This window comes from Phyllostomus discolor, chromosome 3, assembly GCF_004126475.2.
Source record: "Phyllostomus discolor isolate MPI-MPIP mPhyDis1 chromosome 3, mPhyDis1.pri.v3, whole genome shotgun sequence".
Taxonomy (NCBI): domain Eukaryota; kingdom Metazoa; phylum Chordata; class Mammalia; order Chiroptera; family Phyllostomidae; genus Phyllostomus; species Phyllostomus discolor.
Genome location: NC_040905.2, coordinates 172468197 through 172482547, shown reverse-complemented (window position 1 = coordinate 172482547; position 14351 = coordinate 172468197). Strand labels below are relative to the sequence as shown.

At 41.5% G+C, this 14351-nt stretch overlaps 1 protein-coding gene across 1 annotated transcript in view; it reads right to left on the bottom strand.

Moving 5' to 3' along the window:
* PCSK5 (proprotein convertase subtilisin/kexin type 5) overlaps positions 1 to 14351 on the bottom strand; it is a 420656-nt gene that overhangs the window by 139617 nt on the left and 266688 nt on the right. Inside the window, 6 exon segments of the mRNA XM_036021750.1 lie at positions 2990 to 3105; positions 3480 to 3609; positions 4044 to 4141; positions 7994 to 8078; positions 11171 to 11364; positions 12964 to 13066. Of these exon segments, the coding sequence (XP_035877643.1) occupies positions 2990 to 3105; positions 3480 to 3609; positions 4044 to 4141; positions 7994 to 8078; positions 11171 to 11364; positions 12964 to 13066 (726 nt within the window).

The window sequence follows — 14351 nt, the reverse complement described above, 5'->3', positions numbered from 1 at the left end:
ATCTAGGTTAACTGAGAGTTTGGATTTGGTGTTCACCTGTGACTGGGTTGGGGGGAGGGCTCAACAGCATCTGCCAGCACTTCTACTCCTGGATAGAGCTGCCCTAACTCTCTAGCCCTTGCTCTAAAGCTAGTCAGCTTGTTTCCTTGTATGTTCCTGATGCTTTTTGAGCTACTACCCCTGTGCTAGAGCTCAGAGCAAGTGAATTTGTGAGCTAGGGAATCTGTGATTACTGTATTTTTTGTATTATAAGATGCATTCCCTCTCCCAAATTTGGGGGAGGAATAATGGTTGGTAATGTTGCTGTTGAGTTCTGTTTACATTTACATTGGTGAAATATTATGTTATTAAATATTTTACATTTTTTGCTTCAAAAATTTTTTCCCTATTTTCCTCTAAAAACTAGGTGCATCTTATGGTCTGAAAAACATGGTAGGTCTTCTGAGATCTATAGCACTTAGGTCCCTAGCAGCCTGTTGTCTTTCTTGGATGTATTCCCCATGGTTTTTCATAGCCAGATGTTATGAGGACTTCTCTCTCCTCAGGGCAGACCTCTGCAGCTGAGATATTCATCCTGATTCTTACCACACTGAGTGTGGGACCTGTGTCTCTGCCCTTCCTACCAGTCTCGATGTGGCTCCTGCTTCATATTCTTAGTTATAACAATTCAGTTTAGCTAGTCTCTAGGTGATTCTCAATGATGGCTGTTCTACAATTTAGTTGTAATTTTTGTGTGGTTATGGGAGGGGATGAGCACAGTGTTTACCTATTCTGCCATCTAGAGCAGAAGTTCAATACTTTTTTCCTTAACTGACCTGAAAATGGACTCATCACAAATTATTGTTCCTTTTCCAATACTGCCCACAATCCCAATACTCCACTTTACCCAAGTGTCATTTGGCATAACTTATTCCATGCTTATCATGGTTTCAGAAAGGAGTTAAAGCATCACAAACCTTGAAATAATTGGCACCAGGTGCTATGGGTAAAAATTTCAAGTCACAGTGGATCTCCTGTGTCAGTTCACTTAAAAAAAAACATTCCTCTGTTTTCAGGTTACAAACTTATAAAAACTCTGGCCATAACTCAGACATAGGGGAACCGTGGTTTCAAGGGTAAAGGGCACTTGCTGGCAATAATTAAAAAGTGATACCTGTGTGGTCCCGGGGATGCTATTAACCAACACTCTCACCCCAGTGTTATGTGGTGGGAATCGGCTGTGGTCAGGAAAACCTTGGACACAGAGCCTGAGTGGGCCTGGCCTGCCCTGCCACACCCACCACACATCAGAAAAGCTACGAGGATGCAAAGTCACCTAAGATGCTCCATGGAAACGAGACCATAAGTGGTATTCTGTCAGTGCCATTGCGTGCCCAGTTCTTTCTGAAGTCTCTCCGGGATTCCTAATAGTTGTGGAATGGCCAAACGAGGTCAGTAATGTCTTCCTTTTACAGATGAGGGAAGTAAGGCCCATAGAGTTTCATACCCACCCAAGGCCTAGGGCCCAGATGTGAACAGCAGCATTCTGATGCCTGAATCCACTTTCTCCCAACCACAGCTCTGTTCTGCCTCTTGTCAACTTCTAGAAGAGGAGCCATTCAAAGGAAGACAATAAACCCAAGGGAATGACCTTGCCAGGTAAGACTGTTCTAAATGCATACTTATTTTGTTTATTTTCCCAACAATCCAAAGATATCTAGAACAATGGTTCAAAATAATTTTTTCTACATGATATATATTGTCTGCATAAAATATAGGCACAAAGTTTATGGCCCCCTTAGTGTGAATTATAACGAGAGCCATAGTTCACAAAATGTTGGAGTTGGAATGATTTAAAGTCATTCATTGTATAGATGGGGAAACTGGAGGTAGAGAAGTGAGGGAATTTGGCATTTGCCAAATTGTCAGGGGCACGGAGTCATCAGAGGGTCCCAACCCTGCTGTACGGAAAAGCATTTGAGAAACTCCTAAGAATATTCATGCTCAGACTCAACCCTAAGACCAAAGTAAGCCTAGTCTTTGGGGATGGTATGAGGTCCTGGCATTTTGGTTGAGAACCACTGGTGCAAAGAAAGAAAAGTGGACCAGAATTACCTGCTTCTGTCATTAATTCTTATCTTCATGGGCCTAATGAAGATTCAACTACTATTTGTTCTTAAACCAAATGATAGAGTGGCAATAAGCCGTGGCATCCCCACGTGAATTTATATTTATGCTGTTATTAAAAGTGGAGTTTCTAAATAGTTTGGAAAACATAGGACTATGTTTATATCTAATACTTAGTGCAAAAAGCAGGACACAAAATTCCATGTGTATATGGCAAAAGATGGGAAAGAAATACATGAAAAAGTAATTGGAATGGGCTATATATTGTATGATTCCAAATATATGACATTCTAAAAACGACAAATCTATTGAAGAGTAAAAAATGAGTGGTCTTCAGAGACTGGGGGGAGGAAAGGATGACAGGTGGAGTACAGAGGATTTCTAGGGCAGTGAAACTGTCCTGTAGGACACTAAAGTGGTAGCTACACCTCATGATGTATGTGTCCAAACCTATAGAACATACAACAGTAAGAGTGAACCCTAATATAAACTACAGACTTGGGGTGATAATGCTGTGCTAGTTCAGGTTCACTGACTGCAGCACACGTGTCACTCTGGGGTGGGTACTGCTAGCAGGGGAGGCTGTGCGTGTGCCTGAGCTCAGGGGATATGTGGCAACTCCCTGCACTTTCTGCTCCATTTTGCTGTGCATCTTCCAGTGGGACTACAGGTGAGTTATCCCTTCTCACAATGAAAAATACCCTAAAACCAAAAAACAAACCCACTGAAGACGTAAGTTCAAGATGAGTGAATACCAATGACATACCAGGCATGGCCTGACTCACGCCTGCTAGTTTCTTTTTTAAGCGGAAATATATTATTAAGCCTTAACATAGAAAGACGGCACTTCACTTAGAAGACAAAAATGAGCAGTTGTACTCACCATCTTTGCAGATGGCTCCCATCTGACACATCCCTAAGTCTAGGAGATACCCATTGGGGCAGCTTGTACAGTTCTTGAACCCTGGGCCACTGCATGTCAAACAGCTAGTATCACATCTACGGGGAAAACACAGAATTTATCATTCTTTCACACATCAGACACAGGAAAAGCTGTGTTTACTATCAATCTCTTACTGTCTTAAGCTTAAATCTCTGTTTGAAGATGGCACAGAAATCTTTTATTAAAATAACTCCTAGGTTTGGCAACATTAAAGAAAACCTAGCAGGGAGACAGTGTGATTACAGATATATATATATAGATATAGATATATCAGAGATAAACTGGGTTTCAGCTGCAGGGCAGTTTCCATAGGTAAATGTTTGAATCTTATTTTATCATTAATAATTTTAAGTTTCAGGGTATCTATGAAGGCAGTCAAATAAGGAACCCAGTAACCAAATGCTAGGGTTTGAGGGGCACATGCACTCACTTTTTGCAGGATTTGTATCCATTCTCTGACGAGTGGTCGAAATAATAGCTGATGCTGCAGCTGTGCACACATCTCCCATCCTCCATGAAGTAGCCCTCTGTGCAGTTAATGCACCCATCAGCGCCTGCCCCTTTGAAGCAAGACAAATGCAGGAGACAGAAACAAAACCTCAGCAGTGGCATGATGGGCTGCTTCTCACAGTTTGTGAAAATGCCATTAATATGTTGTAATTTTAAGAGTTATAATATTTGTGCTTTTTCTTACATTCTTTGGAAAAAACACCCCCCCCCCACTCCATTTTAAATTGAACCCATTTTCAAAGACCATCAAATCTTTTGGAAAGAGAAGGAGGTATCACTGGGGTATTTAGGTTTCTCAATGAGGATAGCATGCTGAGGACTGACTTTCAATGAGAATACATGCGTGCTTACTGGAAGAGAAATAGACTTCTCCAGCTACTGTAAAAAATACCAAGTGAGTTTGCATGAGTGATGGTTAAAAACTGGTTAACAAAAGTGAAACCAGAGCCAGAGGAATAAACGGAAGGACTCGGGGAGAAGGTACCAGCACAAGTGGCGCAGAAGCGGTGACAGGGCTGACAGTCCTGGCCATTGAAGTACTGGCCATCCTCACAGGCGATGGAACACCGGGACCCCTGCAGGCTGAAGACACAGACACAGGCTGCTGTGATTGGGCAATGAGTAGTGACTCCCCAGTTCCACCCATAACGAATACAGTTCCCTCCTGACACTTGTGGGTTTGGCAAAGCTTCAATGCAGAAGAAACAGCCCTCGTACCTTCTAGTTTTTGCCTCTTGATGACACAGTGCTTCACTGTAATGATGGCTGCATCACATGCATGCAGCTTTGGGGACATTGCCCTGAATTGTTCGACTGGCTGACATGCCTTACAACCCAGAGGCTTTAAAAAGTATTGTATTGACAAAACAATCCCATTACCTAATAATATGCTTAACAACTCCCTGATATCCAGACCTACCACATAATACATTAAAAAGTTGTTTCATAATTAAAAATACAGTAAGAACACACAGTAAATGAATTACAACTGAATAAGAGGGCACAACCAAACCTGCTTAAACTCTCACGAGCGGCTTTTTAAAAAGTGTTTCTGATTTTAGTTCTTGTTGGCCTCTACAACAGAATTTTAATATACTGTATTTTTCAGACCATAAGACACACCTAGGTTTTAGAGAAGGAAAATAGGGAAAAAAGTTTTGAAGTAAAAAATATGGTAAAATATTTAGTAACATAAATAACATAATATTTCACCAATGTAAACAGAACTCAACAGCAGCATTAACAACCGTTATTCCTCCCAAATGGGGGAGGGGGTGTCTTATTGTCTGAAAATATGGTACTTTTGCCTGTATTTCTTGATTGATTTTAAATCCTAATGAATAATTTAGCATAATTACCTACCTACTCTGCTGTTTTCTCAAACATCACAACTTTTCTTAATTATATTACTATTTAGTGTTTCTAGACATAATCTGTACCATATTTTCTTTATCTAGCATACTTAGTATCTAATGAGTTTCTAGAATGTCAAATAAGAAATCTATATTTTTTCATTCTCCTAAATTCTATCAGCTATGATATTTTTCGTGGCCTAGAGATGGATTTTTTAAAAAGATTTCATTTATTTATTTTTAGAGAGGGAAGGGAGGGAGAGAGAGAGAGAGAAACATCAATGTGCGGTTGCTGGGGGTCATGGCCTGCAACCCAGGCATGTACCCTGACTGGGAATCGAACCTGCGACACTTTGGTTCTCAGCCTGCGCTCAATCCACTGAGCTATGCCAGCCAGGGCCTTAGAGATGGATTCTTAAAATTCAAAATAAATTAATAGAATTTTACTACTTAATATACAAAGATTACACACTTAACTAAATAGTGTGGCTGGAACCAGGGAGAAGGCCTTGTAATCCTAGATCACCACACAGATGATACCAGAAGATGGGTTCTCTTTGCTTAAGCTCTTTATATTGCTCCATTTCACATCTTATTGGGCTTTGCCTTAGATGTGGGTCATACTGATTTTACAAAGTAAAATTTATTTCAGTAAACAAAACCATAGTAGATGAAAGAATTCTAAATAGACCGGTAAACACTGTAATCCATTTCCTCCTAGTATTTAATGTAAAGATATTTTTCCATGTTTGTCCTTAGCCATTATTTAAAAATTTGGAGGTCTCCAGGCAAAATGGTCAACCTAGAAGCCTCTAAGAAGAATACAGGGAGCCTTCATGAGACTAATGGCAACGTAACTGAGGGTGTTCTCCATTCCCAGATATCCTCACTTGCTGGAGAGAGCCGTCTTAAAACAACAACAACAACAACAAAGCACCTCTTCCTTTTCTGTAGAGCTAGAAAAAAGAACACTGCATCAAATGGATCTTTTTGTGAGAGGACATTGGACCTCCTGAAAAACTTATCCAAGTTTTTAAAAAGCTGCCTAGTTTTCCTAATAAAGGACATGACTTCTGAAACTGGTATTTATCCAGTAAGAGACAGAGGCTGCAGCGTGTTCTTCTGTGATAAACCAGCTAGGTTAGACCTGCGCTGCCATGCCTGCTCAAGCACTTGTGGCTCCTAGTTTGGCTAAGGCATGGAATTTTAAATTCTAAATTTTAATTAATTTCAGTCTACATTTTATGAACTGGCACTTCAGTTATTGGCAAAATTCTGAGTAAGTTTAGAATGACTTGGCTACTTATTCAACTAAATGTTTTAAAAGATTTTATTATATTTATAGACAGGGAAAGGGAGGGAGAAAGAGAGGGAGAGAAACATCAGTGTGTGGTTGCCTCTGGTGCGCCCCCCACTGGGGACCTAGCCCACAACCCAGGCATGTGCCCTGAGTGAGATTGGTGACCCCTTGGCTCGCAGCTGGCACTTAATTCATTGAGCCACACCAGCCAGCGCTATTCAACTAAATTTTATAAAATCTAAATACAGATAAAAAAATTACTGTCTGAACTGAGAGGTGGTTTAGGGTTAAAATACCAGATTTCTAAGACTTGGTACAACAACAACAACAAAAGAATGTAAAATATATCACTAAGAGTCTTTTATATGAATTACATGTTGAAATGATAATATTTTATTAGAATAAATGCCATCTGTACCTTTTTAACTTCTTTTGATGTGGCTACTGGCATACTTAAAATTAACACATGTGGCTCTCATTTCTATCAGAGAGTACTGGTTAACTTATTTTATAAAATGTTCCCAGGGAAATATAGAAAATAATCTTAAATAATCTTTTATTTCTCATGGACCAATTATGTGTCAGATAAGTGCTTTGTAAATGTTATCATGGTTAATCCTTATCATAACCCAGAACATAGGGGTTATTACCATTTTATAGATGAGAAAATTGAGGGTCAGAGTCGCTAAGTGACTTGGCCAATGTCACACAGCTGATAATAAACAGCAGAGGAGGATTTGGATCCACATCTATCTTTTCTCTTACTATATCAATCCTCTGCTTCTCTAAAATAATTAGGCTGACTAGACTAATATTTGTCAAGACTCGCTTGAGATGAAAGGTGCTAAACAAACTAACACTGAATGTACTTATGAAAAATAAAGCCACAGGTAATTAATTTAAATAAAAATGATGTTGCAATATTACTAATGTGAAGACTTACTTGCCTGGACCTTGCTTATTTCACCTCTAATCAAAGGTAGAAACAGAGGTACCATCGACACTTACAAGGGATGGAGTGCAACAGAGCTCCAGGGCTATGTAAACCCAGAGTCCAACTCCTCACTCAGCGTAGGATGGATTGACCTTCTCCAATCAAGAGAGACTACATAATTCTTTTGAGCTGCATTGTCTTTCTCTTACAGAATCTATCAACTACAGTAAGACCTCACTAATTGTTGCCAGTAGGTTCTGTGACTTAAAGCAAAGCGATGTGTACCAAAAGCAATTTTACCACAGGCTAACTGATGTAAGTAAGAGTTATTGGAGCACCTGCTGCATCTGGCTTTAGCCATGACCAAGTCATCCATTTAAGGGAAATACCTCTAGGTGTTAAATCTACATGCAGACTACAGCATAAAGGAACCAAGCCCGAGGCTCTTAAGATAAGAAAATGATTGGCTATATGGAGAGAAATAATGAAGATAAGGGGAGAGTTTCTGACCATTGAAGGAATGAATCAGGGGGATTAAATGTAACTCATTGGTATGACCTTCACGGCAGTCCTTGACTGGCCACTGCCAGTTAAAAAGCACGAAGAAAGCCTCTCAAATGCCATTTTGATTTGCTTGTGTCTGAGCCATCTTTTCCAAAGAAAATTTTATTTGGTTTATAAACCTTCCTTAGCCAAGATGACATCCATTTTTTCACATATAATGGTAGAGATCCTGCAAATAGCAATCAAGTGTTTGAATGGGAGTCAAACCCAGGGTGATGGTGGGAGGGTTATGTCTACAAGAGGTGCCTGGGCCACGTGACTTACACGGTCCTTCACTGTCTTACCTCAGCCCATCCCTGCATTCAGTACAGTTGTGGGATTCAGTACACGTCTTGCAATTTTCACTGCATTTCCGACAAAGATTTTTTTCTGTTAAAAAAAAAAGTAACAAGGTTATAAAATCATTCGGTCCACTGGATTCCATACAAGTTTATGAAGCTATTCCAACCTTTGCTAATAACGTCTACTGTAGTACACCTGGCCTTGGGCAGAAACTGCAGGAAAAGCCCCACAGTCAACACTGGTGATCGCTTCTCCACAACAAATGCAGGTAGGAATTGCAGCAGGGTCAAAGACCTGAGGGCTACCTACCATTTTTCAGGCGAGAGAACTGTAGCCCACTTAATTCTTAGCTGAATAGTTTATTGGCCATTCCCTCCTCTTCCCATTCTCTCTCCCAGGCAGGGTTTCCTAGCCTCCAGCAATGAAAATCCCACCAGTGAAGCCGGGGCAGTGCTGCTGTGTCAGGGCTTAGAAGCAGTGCCTGTGGCAAGGAATGACAGGCCCCCCTGCGCTCACAGCTCTGAGGACTCCTCCAAGGAGCTCTGCTGTAAAAGGAAACCCACACTTAAGAATGCAAGGTAAGGGTTATTTCTTGCATTGTCTAGAATAGTGTCTTTTCTTTATAGTGGCTGTGAAATTGATATAAATGTTATGTTTCAGTAATATCTGTATTCTGGAGATAGCAATGTATTTGACTGAACAAATATATTGTGAATACTGGCTTTCCTGTGTAATACCAAACACGGGTCCCCCATTAGGGAAAAAATGGCAAATGCATAATTGCTCTATGGTGAAAAATGGTAAATTGTTTTGTTAACTAAGGTCTTTTACCTTAGATGAAATTTTTCTGGAGAGGTGATACCTTCTCTAAGATACACGTACATACATTATAACCACATGTATGTATAGAATTGGCTGTTCATAGGCTTCTCCTCCTCTTATCAGTACTCAAAATATTGGGGTTCTTCAGGTTGCACAGAGAAACACTGCTTTAATGATCCCTGTAAGGACCTCCTGGAGGTCCATCTTCTTTCTCAAGCCTGAGCCCCTTGACATGAAATATTAAGTCATTTACAACTTTCTGGTAGTTACCACATGCCTCACCCCACCCTGCACTGTGTCACCAAGAATACTGAACAGGGCATGGGACCTGGACTTGTGCTCTGCTTTTAGCATTTCCTGTGGGCAAGTTCAGGGTCTTTCTTCTTCCACTTATGAAATATTAAATGCATGTTAGAATGATGCCTGTATCTCAGCTTGTCTTGCAGACTTAATGAAATTATTCAAGGGAATTGTATGAAATATAAAGCACTGTAAATGTGCTAGCAGTAATTGTTAGGAGTCACGATCACATGTGATCGCTAAGCTGTATGTGAGTGGGCACCTGAAAGAAGCTCTCACAAAAGGCAGTTACACTGGAGAGAGATGCACAGCCCACTCTTATCAGCAAAGTAACTGAACAGCTGTCCTTAGTTATTGCCCTGCCAGGTTCTGGAAGAACTGACTCATCTCGATCCTGTCATACACCATCTAGAACAAAATTTCTTTTTCAAAGTTTAGCCTCCTTAGTAGCATTCTGACCCGCCCCCCCTCCACCCCCCACAAAGGAATACGCTTACTTCTGTGGCTCTCTTATTCCCCCTCCACACTCCCACTTTCTCCATGAAGTCATAGCTCATGTTCCAAAGTCTGGAAACAAGAAGCACTGCAGGGGAATCCCCACCATTGCTCCAAATGCTAAGCTCTCTCAGCTTAACCCCATCCACCACACAGAGAAACGTCTACCTTTGAATCAAGGGAGAATTTGACTTGTTAAAAAGCCAGAGTATTCACTTCAGTATTTGTGCCTGATTTTTAAAAACACATTCTTGTGCCTTTACACTTGGGTTTTCTTCTCTCTTAGGTTGTGCAGAAACATGATGTTTTACTGTCATCGTACACCATGGTATGATCCTCTTGTTCACAAATGATTGAGAATTCTGAAATACAGCAAAATTCTGTAGCCCTTTCCAGGGGTGTACCAGAGCGCTAACAGATAGGCATGCCCAAGGACTATTTAATTTTCTAGAGAATGTCCTTTTCTCTAGAGAATGTCCTTTTCTCTGTTTGCTAATGATGGTTAATTAGTCCCCAAACTCTGTGAAGTACATGTTAAAGATTTTTCTTTGGTAAACGTACAAATGCTTTATGTCCATTTGAAAAAAAAAAGAACCCTGAAATTCTAGTATTGATTGTCGTGTTGGAGATTATTTGCTTACAACTCAGCAAATGGATATAATTTTGCCTTCCCTAGTGGACTACACACCTGCTAGTCTCTGAACCCATCTGTTACCTTGCAGGTTCCCTCACTGGTGGGTTAAGTAAGTCTTTGGCATGTGTTCATTCCACATGTACATGAAGGTCATGTTTTCAGACTCTTTGAAAAGCAGACTTGGATGGCACAGTGGCCTGGTTCCTTCGGTTAGTGTGCAGAAGGGGACAAGCCTGGTTGCTGCCTTCTGAAAGCCTGCTTGTAAGTGGGGAAACCTGGGTTTCAGGAGGGTCTCCACCATCCTAACAGATAAGAGTGGCTCACGATGCCCAAACTGTTTGTGTAAACAGTACAGTTTACACCGAGCGCCTGCTTTCCTTCTAGGAGTCCAGGGTTTTGGCGAGGGCCAGGCACAGGGTGCCTTCACGACCACACTGCGGTAACGGCCTCAGGCACTGAGACCCTAAGGAGGCTCCCTGTGGACTACATTTCATAGGTGGTCACAAATCGTTGCTGAGGAAACTAAATGTATTCTTTGTGACTCCACTGGAAGAAGTCTTGAAAGCTTGGGCCTAGTTTCCAATGGACTTTGTCCCATGAGCCTTTCCTTTTGCTGATTTTGCTTTGTAGCCTTTTGCTGTAGTTAATCGTAACTGTACAACTACACAACTACATGGTGAGTCCTAGCAAGTAACTAAATCTGGGAATGGGCTTCAAGACCCCTGGATGCAGTTAGCTACAGGCCTTTTTACATGCATTCTTTTTTACAAAACAATTCTAAATTGTTCTTTAAAAAAAAAAAAGACTAGATCTGGGTTGATATCAAGCAAGGCCTAGGTTTCATGGAGGAGGAATATTCCTCCCCAGGTCACTCAAATAAAAACCTTACATTTGTTCCCGAAAACCCAGATATTTGAAATCAACTCACTCGTGTCCTGATACGATCCATCAGGGCAGTGAGTAACACAGCTGCTGGTTTCTTCATTCAGGAAGTATCCGTGTTTACAGGACAGGCACTGGTCACCGTGGCTGCCAAAGCAGGCCTCGCAGTTGGGAGCGCACTTCCTGCATCGCTTCTTGTCAGCGTGGTAGTGGCCCGAGGGACAGCTGGAGACACAGATCCTGTGTGGTGGCACAGAGGAAAGAACGGCAGCGTCACCCATGACCCAGTCTTCAGTGTTCTCTTGGAGCGCTGAGCACCTTGGTCTCAAAACCCCTTTTAAACCAGGATGGTAACACCACAGGCAAACAGCCACATTCTGTCGGTTAAAGCTTTTTCCTGTGTAGGGTGCTGATACAGCAACACAGTTATGAATACCAAGCCCACCAACTAAGGCGTGTCTTGATCCAAACTACTTTCCAGTTGGGTTCTAGCTCTTTAAAGGGGACAATGGTTAGAGATGGAATCTCAAGGGAAAGTAGTGAGAACCATTATTTTATGCAAAAAGGTCACTAATAAGGGGTTACTTCTGTTTTTGTATTTATCATATTGATTGTGTGTGTGTGTGTACGTGGTGGTGGTGGTTATATGCTGTTGTCTAAATTAATATAAATATATTTGAATTTCTGTTGCTTATGATAAAATTATTTTTTTAAAAAAGTTTAATTGAAGGACAAAGTTTTATTCATCTAACAAATATTTACTAAGTACTAATTAAATGGCAGACATTTTGCTAGTAAGTCTAGGAGATAATAGAGGTGCTGAGTGGCCAAGTGCCTTTCCTTTAAGGAATTTAAATTCCAGCAGGGATGTAAACAGGCCTTGGAACATGCCTGTGTCTGTCCAGGTGACTGGAGTATAAAGTCACCACAAGCCAGCTCCCCGTAGCGAGTTTTCACCTGAAGGAGGAGGTGGCAGGGCTGTGAGTCATGGCTGGACAGCCTGGCCTCTGTCAGGATAGTCACTGTGCCACAGCCCTGCCCTTAGACATGGACCTGTAGAGTTCGAGGCAGAGGCCAGGGGCACAGTGTCAGAGTAGGCCTGCCTTGGTGCCCACAGCAGGAAAGTGAGGAGGAGCAGAGAGGACCAGCGCCTTTGCACATCGAGGCCTGCACCTGGGAGAATGCAGCTGCACCGTCAAACAACAGGGTGGAAAAGAATGGAGGGGAAGACCAGGCACTTGCCTACCTAGTCTCTCCCCACCATCCTTCCAAACGTGGGAAAAGACATTGGCAGGTTTCATGACGTGTGTATATTATGTTCTGTGAAGGCAGCTCTAACTCCTGGCCACCCTATGAATGGCTGATGTCCACAGCGTCCTGTCCTCAGCAGCCCTGTGCAGCTCCTGTGGACTCCTGCCTGCAACTTCCTTTTTGGAGTCAGTCTGAGTCCTATGTGGTCTTCTTCTTTTCCTGCTGCTTTCTATTTTTCTTCCCAGCATTTGTCTTTTTCCCAGTATTTGTCTTTTCCTAAGAACTGCACCTCTTCACATTGTACCAAAGTAGGACAGCTTTGCCTCCAGCGATGTTTCAGGCTTAAATTGCTCTAAGACCCACTGTTCATCTTTCTGGTGATTCAGGGTATCTGTAGAGCTCTTCCCCAGTACCATATATCAAATTAATTGATTCTTTTCCCCAGCTGTGTAATTTTTTACACATACTTTCCGTGCTCTTAGGGCCTGGTGGGGTAACATCGGAATGCCTAGCCCGCAGTGACCCTGTGGGAACTCCTGGGAAGACCTGGGGTCTGCTGCGGGGGATGTGACTTGGCCTCCCTCTTACCTCGTGTTGTTTTTCAGCTTGTAGTAGTAGTGCAAACAGTCACTGCAGTGGTCGGGTCCTGGCCCATCACAGCCGACCTCACTGCACTCGGGGTCACAGGGACCTTTTCCAAAAGAAATGAGAACAACACTTAGAAGAATGATTTTAAATAGGTTGGCTTTACCTTGAATTTGGAATAAGATTTTTTCCTTGTGCAGTGAGAGTTTCTTTGAGATGGAGGAATAATGTTCACTGTGGCTATAAGCTCCCAGTCAAACTCCTGACTTTTGGGGGGAAACCTCAATTACTGAAGAATCAAGAATATAAATCCTAGTCACAGCCTGGTCCTCAGAGCACATATGGCTGCCTTGTGGGAGATAACAGATATTTCAGAATTCAAATGAACAATGCCACTGTAGTAAAGGGGAAGAAAACAACGGCAGTTAAACATGCATAACGATAAAAATGTTCAATTTATGGAAAAATGAGAAGTTGAGCTGTTGACAGAAAAGAAAAAGAAAGTTATTATTCAATGCTTGGACTAGATCGCCTGTCTCTTCCAAGGTCATTAAAGCCACTGAATACCTCTGAGATACCGTAGCCAGCAAGAAACAGCATTATGGCATCTGGCATGAGCTGTTCGGCATCCAGTCTTGGATTACAAAGCAGGTACTTCAGGCACAGATAATAGATTTAAAATTGTATCCTACCCACAGGCCAACGGGCAACTCAACAAAAGAACACTACACATAAATTTCAAAAATGCGATCAAGCTTAAAGAATTCCAGACCTGGGATGAAGGTTCCTAATCTCTCTTGTTACATATTCTTTGGTATAGAACTGGAGAGAATGCACAGTGAGAAAACAGTTCCAGAAAGATGGAACTATTTGGTGATTGATGAAAAGTTTTCTAATGACAGGACAGTTACAGACATTTTGCTCTATTGAACTAGCTCCCTTTTTCCTTGTTCTTTATACTTTGGGACATTTGGCCTCATAATCTTCAAGCTCTTTCCCATGGAAAATTCATATGACTTTAACTGGCAATAAACATATTGCATGAAATGTACAAATAGTACGTCAGTGGTGTCAGAAATGTTTTCAACCACACTTATTTTAATCAAAGGGACTGACTGTTGAAACTTGGTCTCCTTTAGTCATTATGGGACTATGTTCTACAATTACTGATTTATGAGAACATGAAATGGTAGAACAGGGGGAAGAATGACTCAGAGAAAAATCTAGTAGTCAACACCCTCATTCTACAGGTGAGAAAACAGATTTCCCAAGAGTTACAATGGCTTGCCCAGCCAGAAGAGTTGGGATCAACATACAGCCTGTTTGGTCTTGATCTCTTACTTAGAGAAAATCATCTACTAGAGATGAGTCATTCTGAAATGCTGCAAACT